The sequence below is a fragment of the Notamacropus eugenii genome, chromosome 2 (genome assembly GCF_028372415.1).
Source record: "Notamacropus eugenii isolate mMacEug1 chromosome 2, mMacEug1.pri_v2, whole genome shotgun sequence".
In the NCBI taxonomy this organism is placed as follows: Eukaryota; Metazoa; Chordata; class Mammalia; order Diprotodontia; family Macropodidae; genus Notamacropus; species Notamacropus eugenii.
In genome coordinates, this window is record NC_092873.1 from 233,965,275 (window position 1) to 233,980,955 (window position 15,681).

Sequence of the window (15,681 nt, forward strand, 5' to 3'; positions counted from 1 at the left end):
ACTTGGATTACATCCCCTGAAAAGCCAGCTCTGATGGGCAAAGGTTTGGCTTGAATCTCCCCAGTGCAAGGACGCCATACCATTTTGAAGACATCTCAGTTTCGAGACATGTCCCTCACCCAACATACATATAATTTTTTCTCTTACCCTTTCTATGTTGTCTTCTCTTATTAATTATTCTTTAAGCTGCTTGAGGGCATGAACTGCCCCATTTATTTTTATGTCTCCCCAGCCCTTAATGCAGTGTCCAATACATAACAAGTGTTTAATAAATAAATACCTTGCTGTCATTATAGCTCTGAATACTCCAGAGTAGCTATCTGACCTTCATCTCTCATAGCTTCAGTTTCCTCAACTATAAAATGGGGATAGGATACCTCACAATGCTATTGCAGTGACCCAATTAGATGATACATGTAAAATGTTTTACAGATCTTAAGGTGTCCTAAATGCATTTATCAGAGAAATAGTTTTGATGGACTCTAGCCTCTGCTCCCAGCATCAATATCCCAACTTCTTCATATGCGTCACTACCTCACTAGAACAGCAGGTGTGTCCCTTACCTCAACTACATACCACATCCACCTAATATTAAATAGGACCACAATAGGCAGCCATCAAGAAAGTAGCACCAAGAGGATGCTGAGCAGAATCTTTTAGCACTAAATCATAACCTAAGTGGATACATGCACAGTAACAGCAAAGAACTGGCCTCAGGTGAACTTAGGATGTAGAGAGGGTTATTATAATATCATTAGTGTACATTAATATCCCCTTTACCCCTTTTCTGTATGCATTCTGGATAAACATATTTCCACCAAGGCTAGGAACCCTACCGATATCAATTCAGCCCTCTGATAATTTACTCTTCGTATATTCTGTAAAGATGAGTTGCACCTTTTGCTCCATAAAAATCTCTATCTTGCTTTGTTAACCTGCTGGTTCCTCTATGGAGCCTAGCCTGTTTGTTGAGAGCATAATCCTCAATAAGCCTTTGCTTGGGCTGGAGATGGTCTGAGTCTGTGAAGTCTTTCAAAACAAACTTACAACATGCCTTGTAACACCACAATGTTTTTGACACCCAGCATGGAGAGGAGAGTCTGATTCTGATACTTTTCAATCAAAGGTAAGTCTTTTCCTTTCCTCTCTCTTGGCTGGGGTCCCTCAAATACCTAGGAAGTCTTGACAAGACACTTGGGGCCCCAGTGTCCATGGGCAATTTCCCTGTAGACACAGGAAGCTCTTTGAGGAACTTTACAGTCAGCTCTGAGCTGGCTTTTATCCCTCTCTGAGGGACACCACATGATCAAGTGAATGGTGGCTACAAAAAGGATTTCTTTGCATTCAGTGCCTTCCCCCTACCCAACCCAAACCCATAGGACTCCCCACTAGGCAAGTATCCTGCAAAGTTGGAACAAATTTGGCTTACAGGACATGAAAACAATTCACATGAGTGTAAAGAGGGTAACACAATGCGTGGGAGAGGGAGACACTATAAGTACTAACTAGGATTATGAGCTTCTTCATTGGATGGCACCGCTATACAATGCCAATGGTGATGAGATGCCCAATTTTCCGTGTTAGGTATTTTGGAATTGTATTCAGTAAGCCTGAAGTCACCTAATCAGTAATGGGTTTGTTTCAAGTTTCAAATACATAATATTGTTTCAAATTGGTAAACTATTGTATTAGTTCCAGAAAGTATTGGATTTTCCTCAGTCTAGAGGAAGAATTACCATAGGGTGAACAGGCAGACCCTTCTCTGTGGTTCTTGTCAATTCCTCTTATTCTGTAAATTTTCCTGTGTGGACAAGTTCATCAGCCCAGGAAAAGAGCTTGGTTGGGTTACAGAGTTCCTAAACAATGAGCTTGGTTTGCTGAGAATGTGCAAATTTATGTATTATATACAAATATTTTTATCTGTATATTACATGCATGTATACTATTATATAGAAATGATTTCTAATGATTGGTCTTTACACCAGGATAAATGTAAATTCAAGAAGGAAAGAAAAACAGGTGAAAGATGTTCAGGGAAACTTCTTATGCATGAAAGTTATGGTAACATTTTTATTGCTCCATTAAGAGTAAAAATAATTCCATCTAGCCCTAAGCTGAGTTTGATGAAGCTTGCCATTTAAGATAAAAGCTCTTGGGCCTATAACTGATTTTTTTTTTTTTTTAGTTTGAATTTAGGTATAGTTGTATGCATTAAATCAGTACTCCACCATCTGAGAAAAATGCCACAGGCTACTCAGAGGCGATGTGATATACTCAACTGCAAACGACAACAGGGGGAGGTTTGCTTCTGGGACAACCTTGGCACAGCCTAGCCTGGGATCCTCCTGGCTCAGTTTCCCCACTGTGTTCCTTTGAAAAGGAATGTTTCCCAACGTGATGATTTCCGAGTCTGGCTATACAGTGGAATTGTTACTGCACGGTTGATAAACTGTGACTCCTACCAAAAGTCAAACAGAGCTAAGGATATTTTATCTTGTGATATGTGCTATGATCAGGTCCCTACTTCTTCCTTTTATAGCAAATTTCTATAAACTAAGCGAGTAGTCAGTAAAGTATATGAGCAAATGTAAGTATGTGAGATCTTGCTATTTTGATCTAAATTTACAGTCATTCCGTGGCCTAAGCAAGAATTGTGAGCTTAAAGTCAGGAACCTCTTTTGTTTCTGTTTCAGGAATGAGATTTCAGTAGAGTTCAAAGACAACATAAGGTTGTAAAATGTTTCAAAATGATGTGAGAATAACTGGGTACTGGTCCAGTTGATTGAGGAACCTAGCTGTCATTCTATTAATTACTAAAACTAAATCAGAAACATCTTTAGTTTGGTTTGGAAAAGAGAATTTCAGTGTCACCCATTTTCTTAAAGTGAGGTAACCTATGGAATATTTTGCAATATTTTGTTTTACATTAATGGAAAACTCAACTTTATGATGAACATGTTTCCTTATGAAAAAGTTACTGATATGTACTATTTTGTAATCCTCCAAAGTTTTTTTTTTTAATTATAATTGAAGTAAAAGTTAGCCTCTTATGAGTATATTCATTTCTTTTCTTTTCTTTTTTTTTTTTAGGGAGTCAAATCACTCTTTAATGTAGTTGGAAAAACTTCACAGCATGAAGAATTAACTTGGAACTCTTATAGTAAGTCCAAGGTGAGTCAGAGTTAAACAAAAATGTAACATGTAACACTAGAAAACAGAATACCATCTTTATCAGCTGTGAAGGGTAGATGCAAAATACAGCCTTAAAAGTTGCCAAACATGGTCTATCACTTTCTTATATCTTATAAGATTCTACAACATATCACAGAAATAACTGTTCATTAATCCACTGAATATCAACATTAATGAAGTAAAAAAAAAAAATGGAGACATATGCTTGGTAGGAAACAACTTTTGTTACAGACACGAATGTCTGTCACTTGTATTTGCTGTGACAGTTATCTACCACTATATAACATGCTCCTCTACATAAGAGATTTAGAACAGTTGAGAAACTAAAATGTACACAAAACAAGCTTTACAGCATCTGTCCTCTAATCTTTTTATAGTTGAATTGGTTCTTACCACAAAGTAACAGTTAAGTTCTGATTTTGAGAAGGAAAACCTTGAAATAAATGTGGGAATTAGAGGATGAACTATTTGGTCTATTAATCCCAAAACTCTTCTACAACCAGTCTTCTCTCACCTATCGCCTTCTACTTATTAGTGTGTAAGTTTCTAGCAAAATAAACAGTGTTACAGAGAGAGAAATGGGATGAAGTCAAAATAGGAAACAGAAAAACGGTGAAATGAAAATAGTCAAATTTCCACATTAACAATGTATATTGTCCTCAACCCAAAGGATGGAATGTGAGCCATTTACCAATGTGAGGACAACAGTGAATTTGCAGGCAGGGACCTCTTATTTCTCCAGGAGTGATTCTAGCTGTTCCTGCAAGGAACTGAGCTGTTGTTTCTCTCTTTCTTCCTGCTGTTTGAGCTCAACCAGCACAGCCTGTAGATGGGTCTTGAGTGCCAGATTTTCTACTTTGATGATAAGATCTTCCTGTCTTTTTGCTCTTCCTTGAGTTTCTTGGAGTTTACCTTTCATCATATCAGTCTGCTTCTGAATTCCCATGACCATCTGATTTGTTTCCTCATTTTCTTGGCGCTGTTCATCAGATTCATCAAGCTTGTCTTGTAGTTGCCTCTCTAGGTCTTCCTCAGTGTCAATGATGTTTATATCTTCATCATCATGAGGATCTCTTTCATCTTCCTCTTCACTACTGCTGCTAATATCATTAAATATCTCCCGAAGCTCATCATGTTCTGAGGAGCCATGGCCTGCTTATGACTCATTCCTGGAGATGAAATTTCTAGGCCTGCTAGGGAAACTGGGTTGTCCACTTCCTTTGTTTCATCTTCTGCAATCACCTCTCATCGGGTACTGACAGCTTCTGCATCTGTACTGAGAAGCCTCTTTACTTCTTTTTCCACATCTGGTGATTCAATATACTTCTTCTTGGCTGTCTTACGGAACCTCCTCTTTCTGACATTCTTCAGAGGCAGAGTGATACCATGGTTCCAGATGAATTTCCTCTCCCGGTCCTTATCTTTTTTCTTGCTTGCTTTTGGATCAGTGGTGGCAACTGGTTCTTCTGGAGGCGGGTAAAGATCCCCATCCACACTGCACACAAGCATCTGGCAGATATCTGCTGTCTTATAAAAGGTTTTTTTATCTATAGTTTTCAAGGATTCAGTAATGCAGGGCAGGCCAACTACCTTAGCAGCTAATGGGGCATCGTCCACATGGACAATTCCATGATGTCCATCTGCATGTAGTTCAATGGTCAATTTATCTTTCAGGTTGACACTTCCAGACTGTATTGCCCTTCTCACAGTGGAAGCATAATCTGGAGGCAGACGTAATATGAATTGGCTTTCCAACTCATGGGGAGCATCTTCTTTGTTCTTGCTCATTTTCTGTTTTGTAACAGTCATTTCCTTTCATCTTACTCCACAATAAATGACTATCACTCAAAATCCTATGCTCTGGGTTTAGGTCCCAAAACACTCCTCTGGCATTTTCTTGGGAGGCAATGGAGGCTGTTTTGTGGTAGACCCAGGCAAGTCACAACCTGGCTAGGCCTCCCTTAAGTGTCTTCACCTCAAACGAGCAGGAATCACGAAGAACGCAAACACCGCGCTCCCGCCCCTGCACCTGAAGCATATCCATTTCTACAATTACTTAACTCAGGGGTGGAAAGCTTCTACCTGCAAGTGTTGTAACTTGCATTTTTATGTAAAGGGTTGGATAATCAGTAGCATCTGATCCTCTTAAAGAAAACTGGAATCAAAGTGCACATTTTTGAGAAACTAATAAAATCAGATAATCCTGTATATCAAATGCAAATGATTCTAATGGGGATCTTGGTTTCTCCTTATAATTGGTCCCTACATACTGAAGAGCCAGATTTGTGTTTTCCAGACAACAGGCCATTGCTCACCTACACTTAGGTGAACAGTAGATTCCAGCCCATACCCACCCATGATCCCCAAAATGTGGCCTATGCTCGGTTCTGGGAGAGCTCTGGGAGAGCTTTGAGGCAGGGACAGCTTCTATTCCTCTTTGCATCCAGAAGAAGCTACAGAAAACTGAGACTTTCATCCCTTTTCCCAAATGAATTTGGGATCCAGCTCTTTGAGGAGAGAATGATGGAATGTAGCCACTGTACCCACCCCCAATCTCCCAGCTTCCCCATGTGCTTAATTCTCTCACTAGCACAGCAAGTGTGTCCATTACCTCAGCCACTTAACACATCCATCTAGTCTCAGACAGGATCCCAATAGTCAGTCATTAAGAAAGCACCACCAAGAAGGTGCTGAGCAGTGGAGGGCTGCGCAGGAATGGCAAAGAGCTGTTCTTAGATGAACTTACAATGTAGAGAGGCTTGTTATAATATCAATATTATCCATTAATACCATCCAGTGTCCTTTTCTGTATATATTCTGGGTAACCGCATGACTAGTTCCACCAAGGCTAGGAACCCTGTCCATATCAATAACCTCATTCAATATTTTAATATTCATATATTCTGTAATGACAATTGCATCTTTTGCTCTATAAAAAGCCCTGTCTTGCTTTGCGAAGCTGCTGGTCCCTCTAAGGAGCCTAGTCTACTTGTTGAGAGTATAATCCTTAATAAATGCTTTGGCATGGGTTGGAGATTGTCTGAGTCTGTGAATTCTTTTGAGACTGCCGCACAACACACCTTGAAACACTGTTTAACAGTTTCATAACATGTCCCTAACTTTGCAAAGCTTTGCAAAGTTTTTGTACATAATCAATATTACCTACAAAACTTTAAGAAGCCTAATTATATTTACCCAGAAGAGATAGGAAAGAGACAGGATTGTTATATCACCAATTTTGGGTGCCATTTCACTTGGCTGCAGGTCAAAAAATACATGGTTTACTTTAAACAAATTGCTATCTCAAAATGTCATTTGACTGCTCCTCTTCAAATATAACGTTGACAATTACCTTTACTGACTCTTCCTGCGCAGAGAACTGTTCCGAGAAACCACTGCTGAGATTGGTAAAACTGAGTAACACTTCTAGGTGCGCCATGGAGAGTAAGACTTTGTTAATTTCGAGATAATCTCTAGGGAGGGGAGTGGATCTATTTCCACACAGATGTGGATGATCAACTGTAACACTCTGCTCAATGGGGGTCACCTGTAGAAAAAAAAGGAATATGGTTAATACATACTCATATAAAGGGAACACACTGCAAATTATAGTAAGCTGAAATCAAACGAAAAAAGCACTTCTAAGTTACTACTCTATGGTAGACATTGTGGAAATGTACAAAATTTAAAATGGAATAAAACAAACCATGTTCTCAAGAAGCTTACATTATATGAAACCAAAGTGCTACCGTTCCCAAAGACATTAAGAATTTTTAAAACAATATATTTACCAAAAGCAAAATGTTAGAGAAATAGTTCTTTTGGTAAAGCAAACCTGCACATATAAATACTCTAATACAGTATTTAAAAATCTGCACTCCTGCAAACTTCTAGCAATCTCATTTCAGTATTGACTTGAAATACACTATAAAACAGAATCTAAACATTATTATAATGACCAATCAACAAAGTACATTTGGAGAGGAAATTTTCTTCCTTATTTCTCATTTATATCACAAGCTATAACATTTTTCAAATCCTCCACTAATACTACACAAAATTATAAAGGGCTTTTGTATGTTTTAACCTGAATTCTTAAATATACTTCCTTAGGAACTACTATAAGAGGGAAATAGAGAATGGTAAAAATTATATTTTGAAGTTTTCTAGTTACAGTTCTACCCTCAAACAACCTCTCCTCCTTTGATGTCAGCATCACACAAATATAATCAGGATGAAGAAACTATTCGGTTGGTGTTTCTTCTAAAAAATATGCTTTTCAGTTAATGGAAAGTTCACCTGTGCAGGAACAGAGCTCAAATTTCACATAAAAGCAGCAAGGCACCAAAAAAAAAAAAAAAAGAAGCAAAACAGAAAAGGACTTAAGTATAGAAAGTTACTACAGTGACAGGGAAGATCAAAGCACAAACTAGGAGGAAGACAATAGTGTAAAAATGACTCCTTGTAAAACTCAAAGAAGAATGTAATTTGGTCTTAGGTCCAAAAAGAACTCTTAGAAGAGTTAAAAAGGGATTTTAAAAAACAAATTAGAGAAACAGAAAAAAAATTTTATTCTCCTTTCTCTTTCCTTTTTTCCTTTTCCTTTCCCTTTCCCCTTTATTCTTTTCTTTTCCTTTCCCTTTCCTTTTTTTCTCTCCTCCATCCTTTCATCCTCATTTCTGTCTCTTTTCTGTTTGTTCTTTGTTCTTTGCTTTCCTTGCCTTCCCCTCCCTTCCTTCTTCTTCCCTTCCTTTCCTCTCCCTCTGTCCTTAGAGGGTATTATACCGTTACCTTGCAGTAAGATACTCAGAACAAAAGAAAGGAAGCTGGTATCACAGAAACCTGGAAGTGTTTAACAGATTAGATTTTTTACACTCACAACATTCCATTGTTGATGATGTAACACTGAGCCCCACCCAAGCCCCCACCCCCAGCTAGTCCTCACTTTTGTCCAGAGGACCACTCAGAATGAATGTTCAAAAAAACAACTCTCTGTTTTGGCTAGAAACCCTGAGGTTCCGCCCCCTCCTATTTGATTTTTTGACAATATAACAAGAGACCTTTCTTTACTTCAGAATAGAGGGGTAAAGTGTAAGAAGACATGAACACTAGGAAGGCAGGGTGTGAAGGGCTTTGAATACCAAACAGTATTTGATATTTTATACACTCTACCACACTTGACATTGATCACTTCTATTATGACCTACTGTTTGGATTTTTATCACCCTGTTAGCCGAAATTCCTGTCCTGAGCTACACAAAAGGAAAGATACTATTTCTTTCCCCATTTTTCAGATCTCTTTGGAATAGAGACCCAGTAAGGTATACTGCTGGATCAAAGGGTATGCACATTTTTGAGGCCCTTTGAACATAGTCCTAAACTGTTCTCCAGAATGGTTGGATCAGCTCACAGCTCCACCAACAATGAATTAGTGTGCCCACTGTCCCACATCATCTCCTAGGATAAGTTCATCAAATCACAACTCACCCCCATGTTCCTAATTCCTCTAATTAGAGGGTTCAAAGGTGAAGTCCCAAAACTCCTACCCATACTCCCAGGGCTCCTGCTCCACCATCCCTCTTTCTGGCCTCCATTTTGTATATTGTCCTGATGTGACAGTCCTCTTCCAGAAAGAAGGACAAACAACAACCTCTCAGTAGTACAAACTGCCCCCCTCCTCCTTTCCCTTTTCCTTTCCTTCCCCTCTTCTTCCCATTTATCCTTGCCTTTTCCTTTGCTTCCCCTTGCCCTTTCTTCTCCTCCTTTCCTTCTCCTTTCCCTTTTTCTTTTTTTCCTTTTCTTTCCCTTCCCCTCCCTTTTTCTTGCCTTCCTTTCCTCTCCCTATGTCTATACAGGGTATTATACCCTTACCTTCCAGTAAGATACCAAAAAAAGGGCAATGAGGAGAAGGGAAGCTGGTATCCCAGTAACCTGGAAAGTGTTGAACAGATTAGATTTTCTCCACTTATATCACTCTATCCTTGATGATGTAACAATTGGGCCCCACCCAAGCCTTCACGAAGTCCTCCCTTGGATTCAAAAGACCACTTGGAATGAATGCAAAAAACGGCATTTGTTTTGACCAGAAACCCTGAAGTTCTGTCCCTCCTAGACTGTTTTTTTGACAGTATAAAAAGAGACCTTTCTTTACTTCAAAACAGAGGAATAAAGTGTAAGCAGACATGAAAACTAGGAAGGCAGGCTCTGAAGGGCTTTGAATACCAAACAATATTTGATATTTTATAGACTCTACTACACTGTACATTGATCACTTCTATTGTCACCTACTGTATAGATCTTTATGACCCTCTTAGCCAAGTTCTTGTCCTGAGGTATGTAAAAGGAAAGATACTATTTCTTTCCCCATTTTGAAGATCTCTTTGGGATAGAGACCTAGTGGGTATATTTCTGGGTCAAACGGTATGCACATTTCTGTGGCCCTTTGAACATAGTACCAAATTGTTCCCCAGAATGGTTGGATTAGCTCACAGCTCCACCAACAATGAATTAGTGTGCCCACTGTCCAATATCATCTCCTAGCATAAGTCCATCAAATCACAACTCACCATCATGTTCCTAATTCCTCTAATTAGAGGGTTCAAAGGTGGAGCACCAAAACTCCTACCCATACTCCCAGGGCTCCTGCTCCACCATCCCTCTTTCTGGCCTCCATTTTGTATATTGTCCTGATGTGACAGTCCTCTTCCAGAAAGGACAAACAACAACCTCTCAGTAGTACAAACTGCCCCCCTCCTCCTTTCCCTTTTCCTTTCCTTCCCTTCTCCTTCCCATTTTTCCTTGCCTTTTCCTTTGCTTCCCCTTGCCCTTTCTTCTCCTCCTTTCCCTTTTTCTTTTTTCCTTTTCTTTCCCTTCCCCTCCCTTTTTCTTGCCTTCCTTTCCTCTCCCTCTGTCTGTACCGGGTATTATACCCTTACCTTCCAGTAAGATACCAAAACAAGGGCAATGAGGAGAAGGGAAGCTGGTATCCCAGTAACCTGGAAAGTGTTGAACAGATTAGATTTTCTACACTTATATCACTCTATCCTTGATGATGTAACAATTGGGCTCCACCCAAGCCTCCACCAAGTCCTCCCTTGGATTCAAAAGACCACTTGGAATGAATGTAAAAAACGGCATGTGTTTTGACCAGAAACCCTGAAGTTCTGTCCCTCCTAGATTGTTTTTTTGACAGTATAAAAAGAGACCTTTCTTTACTTCAAAACAGAGAAGTAAAGTGTAAGCAGACATGAAAACTAGGAAGGCAGGCTCTGAAGGGCTTTGAATACCAAACAATATTTGATATTTTATAGACTCTACTACACTGTACATTGATCACCTCTATTGTCACCTACTGTATAGATCTTTATCACCCTCTTGGCCAAATTCCTGACCTGAGGTAAGTAAAAGGAAAGATACTTTTTCTGTCCCCATTTTGAAGATCTCTTTGGGATAGAGACCTAGTGGGTATATTTCTGGGTCAAAGGGTATGCACTTTTCTGTGGCCCTTTGAACATAGTACCAAATTGTTCTCCAGAATGGTTGGATCAGCTCACAGCTCCACCAACAATGAATTAGTGTGTCAGCTCTGCCATATCCTCTCCTGGGATAAATCCATCAAATCAAACCTCACCCCCATGTTCCTAATTCCTCTAATTAGAGGATTCAAAGGTGGAGTACCAAAACTCCTACCCATACTCCCAGGGCTCCTTGCTTCATCATCCCTCTTTCTGGCCTCCATTTTATATATTGTCCTGATGTGACTGTCCTCTTCCAGAAAAAAGGACAAGCAACAACCTGCCATTAGTACAAACTGCCCCACCTCCTCCTTTCCCTTTTCCTTTCCCTCTCCTTCCCATTTTTCCATGCCTTTTCCTTTCCTTCCCCTTCCCCTTTCTTCTCTTCCATTCCTTCTCCTTTCTCTTTTTCTTTTTTCCTTTTCCTTCCCTTCCCCCTCCCTTTTTCTTGCCTTCCTTTCCTCTCCCTCTTTCTACAGAGGGTATTATACCCTTACCTTCCAGTAAGATACCAAAACAAGGGCAATGAGGAGAAGGGAAGCTGGCATCCCAGTAACCTGGAAAGTGTTTAACAGATTAGATTTTCTCCACTTATATCACTCTGTCCTTGATGATGCAACAATTGGGCCCCACACCCACAAAGTCCTCCTTTGGGTCCCAAATACCACTCAGAATGAATGGAAAAAATGCATCTGTTTTGGCCAGAAACCCTGAGGTTCCTCCCCCTCCTAGACTGATTTTTTTGACAATATGAAAAGAGACCTTTCTTTACTTCAAAAGAGAGGAGTAAAGCGTAGGAAAACATGAAAACTGGGAAGGCAGGCTGCAAAGGGCTTTGAATACCTAACAATATTTGATATTTTATATATTCTACTACACTGTACATTGATCACCTCTATTGTCACCTACTGTATAGATCTTTATCACCCTCTTAGCCAAGTTCCTGTCCTGAGCTATGTTAAAGGAAAGATACTATTTCTTTCCCCATTTTGAAGATCTCTTTGGGATAGAGACCTAGTGGGTATATTTCTGGGTCAAACGGTATGCACATTTTGTGGCCCTTTGAACATAGTACCAAATTGTTGCCCAGAATGGTTGGATCAGCTCACAGCTCCACCAACAATGAATTAGTGTGCCCACTGTCCCACATCATCTCCTAGGATAAGTCCATCAAATCACAACTCACCCCCATGTTCCTAATTCCTCTAATTAGAGGGTTCAAAGGTGAAGTCCCAAAACTCCTACCCATACTCCCAGGGCTCCTGCTCCACCATCCCTCTTTCTGGCCTCCATTTTGTATATTGTCCTGATGTGACAGTCCTCTTCCAGAAAGAAGGACAAACAACAACCTCTCAGTAGTACAAACTGCCCCCCTCCTCCTTTCCCTTTTCCTTTCCTTCCCCTCTTCTTCCCATTTATCCTTGCCTTTTCCTTTGCTTCCCCTTGCCCTTTCTTCTCCTCCTTTCCTTCTCCTTTCCCTTTTTCTTTTTTCCTTTTCTTTCCTTTCCCCTCCCTTTTTCTTGCCTTCCTTTCCTCTCCCTCTGTCTATACAGGGTATTATACCCTTACCTTCCAGTAAGATACCAAAACAAGGGCAATGAGGAGAAGGGAAGCTGGTATCCCTGTAACCTGGAAAGTGTTGAACAGATTAGATTTTCTCCACTTATATCACTCTATCCTTGATGATGTAACAATTGGGCCCCACCCAAGCCTCCACCAAGTCCTCCCTTGGATTCAAAAGACCACTTGGAATGAATGCAAAAAACGGCATTTGTTTTGACCAGAACCCTGAAGTTCTGTCCCTCCTAGATTGTTTTTTTGACAGTATAAAAAGAGACACATCTTTACTTCAAAACACAGGAGTAAACTGTAAGCAGACATGAAAACTAGGAAGGCAGGCTCTGAAGGGCTTTGAATACCAAACAATATTTGATATTTTATAGACTCTACTACACTGTACATTGATCACTTCTATTGTCACCTATTGTATAGATCTTTATCACCCTCTTAGCCAAGTTCCTGACCTGAGGTATGTAAAAGGAACGATACTATTTCTTTCCCCATTTTGAAGATCTCTTTGGGATAGAGACCTAGTGGGTATATTTCTGGGTCAAAGGGTATGAACTTTTCTGTGGCCCGTTGAACATAGTACCAAATTGTTCTCCAGAATGGTTGGATCAGCTCACAGCTCCACCAATAATTAATTAGTGTGTCAACTCTGCCATATCCTCTCCTAGGATAAATCCATCAAATCAAAACTCACCACCATGTTCCTAATTCCTCTAATTAGAGGGTTCAAAGGTGGAGCACCAAAACTCCTACCCATACTTCCAGGGCTCCTGCTTCACCATCCCTCTTCTTGCCTCCATTTTATATATTGTCCTGATATGACAGTCCTCTTCCAGAAAAAAGGACAAACAACAACCTGTCAGTAGTACACACTGCCCTCCTCCTCCTTTCCCTTTTCCTTTCCTTCCCTTCTCATTCCCATTTTTCCTTGCCTTTTCCTTTGCTTCCCCCTCCCCTTTCTTCTCTTCCATTCCTTCTCCTTTCTCTTTTTCTTTTTTCCTTTTCCTTCCCTTCCCCTCCCTTGTTCTTGCCTTCCTTTCCTCTCCCTCTTTCTACAGAGGGTATTATACCCTTACCTTCCAGTAAGATACCAAAACAAGGGCAATGAGGAGAAGGGAAGCTGGCATCCCAGTAACCTGGAAAGTGTTTAACAGATTAGATTTTCTACACTTATATCACTCTGTCCTTGATGATGCAAGAATTGTTCCCCACACCCACAAAGTCTTCCCTGGGGTCGGAAAGACCACTCAAAATGAATGTAAAAAACTGCATCTGTTTTGGCCAGAAACCCTGAGGTTCCTCCCCCTCCCAGATTGATTTTTCTGACAATATATAAAGAGACCTTTCTTTACTTCAAAAGAGAGGAGCAAAGTAAGAAGACATGAAAACTTGGAAGGCTGGTTGTAAAGATCTTTAAATACCAAACAGTATGTTATACACTCCACTACACTGTACATTCATCACTTCTCCTACTGCAACCTTTTGTATAGGTCTTTATCACTCTGTTACCCCAAGCTCCTCTCCAGAGCTATGTAAAAGATATAAAAGAGAGTAAAAGATAGTAAAAAGATGTAAAAGATTCCTTTTCCCTTTTTTAAGATCTCTTTGGGATACAGACCCAGCAGGGGTATTGCTGGGTCAAACAAAGGATATGCATATTTTATGGCCCTTTAAACACAATATCAAATTGTTCTCCAGAGTGGTTGGATCAGCTCACAGGTCCACCAACAATGAATTAGTGTTTCCACTGTCCCACATCATCTCCTAGGATAAGTCCTTCAAATCACAACTCACCACCCTGTTCCTAATTCCTCTAATTAGAGGGTTCAAAGGTGGAGCACCAAAACTCCTACCCATACTCCCAGGGCTCCTTGCTCCATCATCCCTCTTCTTGCCTCCATTTTGTATATTGTCCTGATGTGGCAGTCCTCCTCCAGAAAGAAGGACAAACAACAACCTGTAAGTAGTAGAAACTGCCCCACCTCCTCCTTTCCCTTTTCCTTTCCTTCCCCTCTCCTTCCCATTTGTCCTTGCCTTTTCCTTTCCTCCCCCTTCCCCTTTCTTCTCTTCCTTTCCTTCTCCTTTCTCATTTTCTTTTTTCCTTTTCCTTCCTTTCCCCTCCCTTTTTCTTGCCTTCCTTTCCTCTCCCTCTGTCTATACAGGGTATTATACCCTTATCTTCCAGTAAGATACCAAAACAAGTGCAATGAGGAGAAAGGAAGCTGGCATCCCAGCAACCTCGAAAGTGTTTAAGAGATTAGATTTCCTATACTTATATCACTCTGTCCTTGATGATGCAAGAATTGGGCCCTACACCCACGAAGTCCTCCCTTGGGTCCAAAAGACCACTCAGAATGAATGTAAAAAACTGCATCTGTTTTGGCCAGAAACCCTGAGGCTACTCCCCCTCCTAGATTGATTTTTTGACAATATGAACAGAGACCTTTCTTTACTTCAAAAGAGAGGAGTAAAGTATAGGAAAACATGAAAACTGGGAAGGCAGGCTGCAAAGGGCTTTGAATACCAAACAATATTTGATATTTTATACACTCTACTCCACTGTACATTGATCACCTCTATTGTCACCTACTGTATAGATCTTTATCACCCTCTTAGCCAAGTTCAAGTCCTGAGGTATGTAAAAGGAAAGACACTATTTCTTTCCCCATTTTGAAGATCTCTTTGGGATAGAGACCTAGTGGGTATATTTCTGGGTCAAAGGGTATGCACATTTCTGTGGCCCTTTGAACATAGTACCAAATTGTTCTCCAGAATGGTTGGATCAGCTCACAGCTCCACCAACAATGAATTAATGTGTCAACTCTGCCATATCCTCTCCTAGGATAAATCCATCAAATCAAAAGTCACCACCATGTTCTTAATTCCTCTAATTAGAGGGTTCAAAGGTGGAGTACCAAAACTCCTACCCATACTCCCAGGGCTCCTTGCTCCATCATCCCTCTTCTTGCCTCCATTTTATATATTGTCCTGATGTGACAGTCCTCTTCCAGAAAGAAGGACAAACAACAACCTGTCATTAGTACACACTGCCTCACCTCCTCCTTTCCCTTTTCCTTTCCTTCCCCTGTCCTTCCCATTTGTCCTTGACTTTTCCTTTCCTTCCCCTTCCCCTTTCTTCTCTTCTTTTCCTTCTCCTTTCCCTTTTTCTTTTTTCCTTTTTCTTCCGTTCCCCTCCCTTTTTCTTGCCTTCCTTTCCTCTCCCTCTTTCTACGGAGGGTTTTATATCCTTACCTTCCAGTTAGATACCAAAACAAGGACAATGAGGAGAAGGGAAACTGGCATCCCAGTAACCTGGAAAGTGTTGAACAGATTAGATTTTCTCCACTTATATCACTCTGTCCTTGATGATGCAATAATTGGGCCCCACCCAAGCCTCCATCACCAC

General features: G+C 40.4%; 1 protein-coding gene and 1 pseudogene across 1 annotated transcript in view; both read right to left on the bottom strand.

The window, feature by feature from the left end:
* Positions 1–15,663, bottom strand: part of LOC140526940 (utrophin-like) — an 82,049-nt gene extending 66,386 nt beyond the window's left edge. The window contains exons 1-2 of the mRNA XM_072643564.1: positions 15,528–15,663; positions 6,545–6,739 (exon numbers count right to left, since the gene is read on the bottom strand). Of these exons, the coding sequence (XP_072499665.1) occupies positions 6,545–6,739; positions 15,528–15,578 (246 nt within the window). The 5' untranslated portion in view covers positions 15,579–15,663. The remainder of the gene's footprint in view (positions 1–6,544; positions 6,740–15,527) is intronic.
* Positions 3,213–4,996, bottom strand: LOC140526941 (transcription initiation factor TFIID subunit 7-like; annotated as a pseudogene).
* Positions 15,664–15,681: the final 18 nt, after the last annotated feature.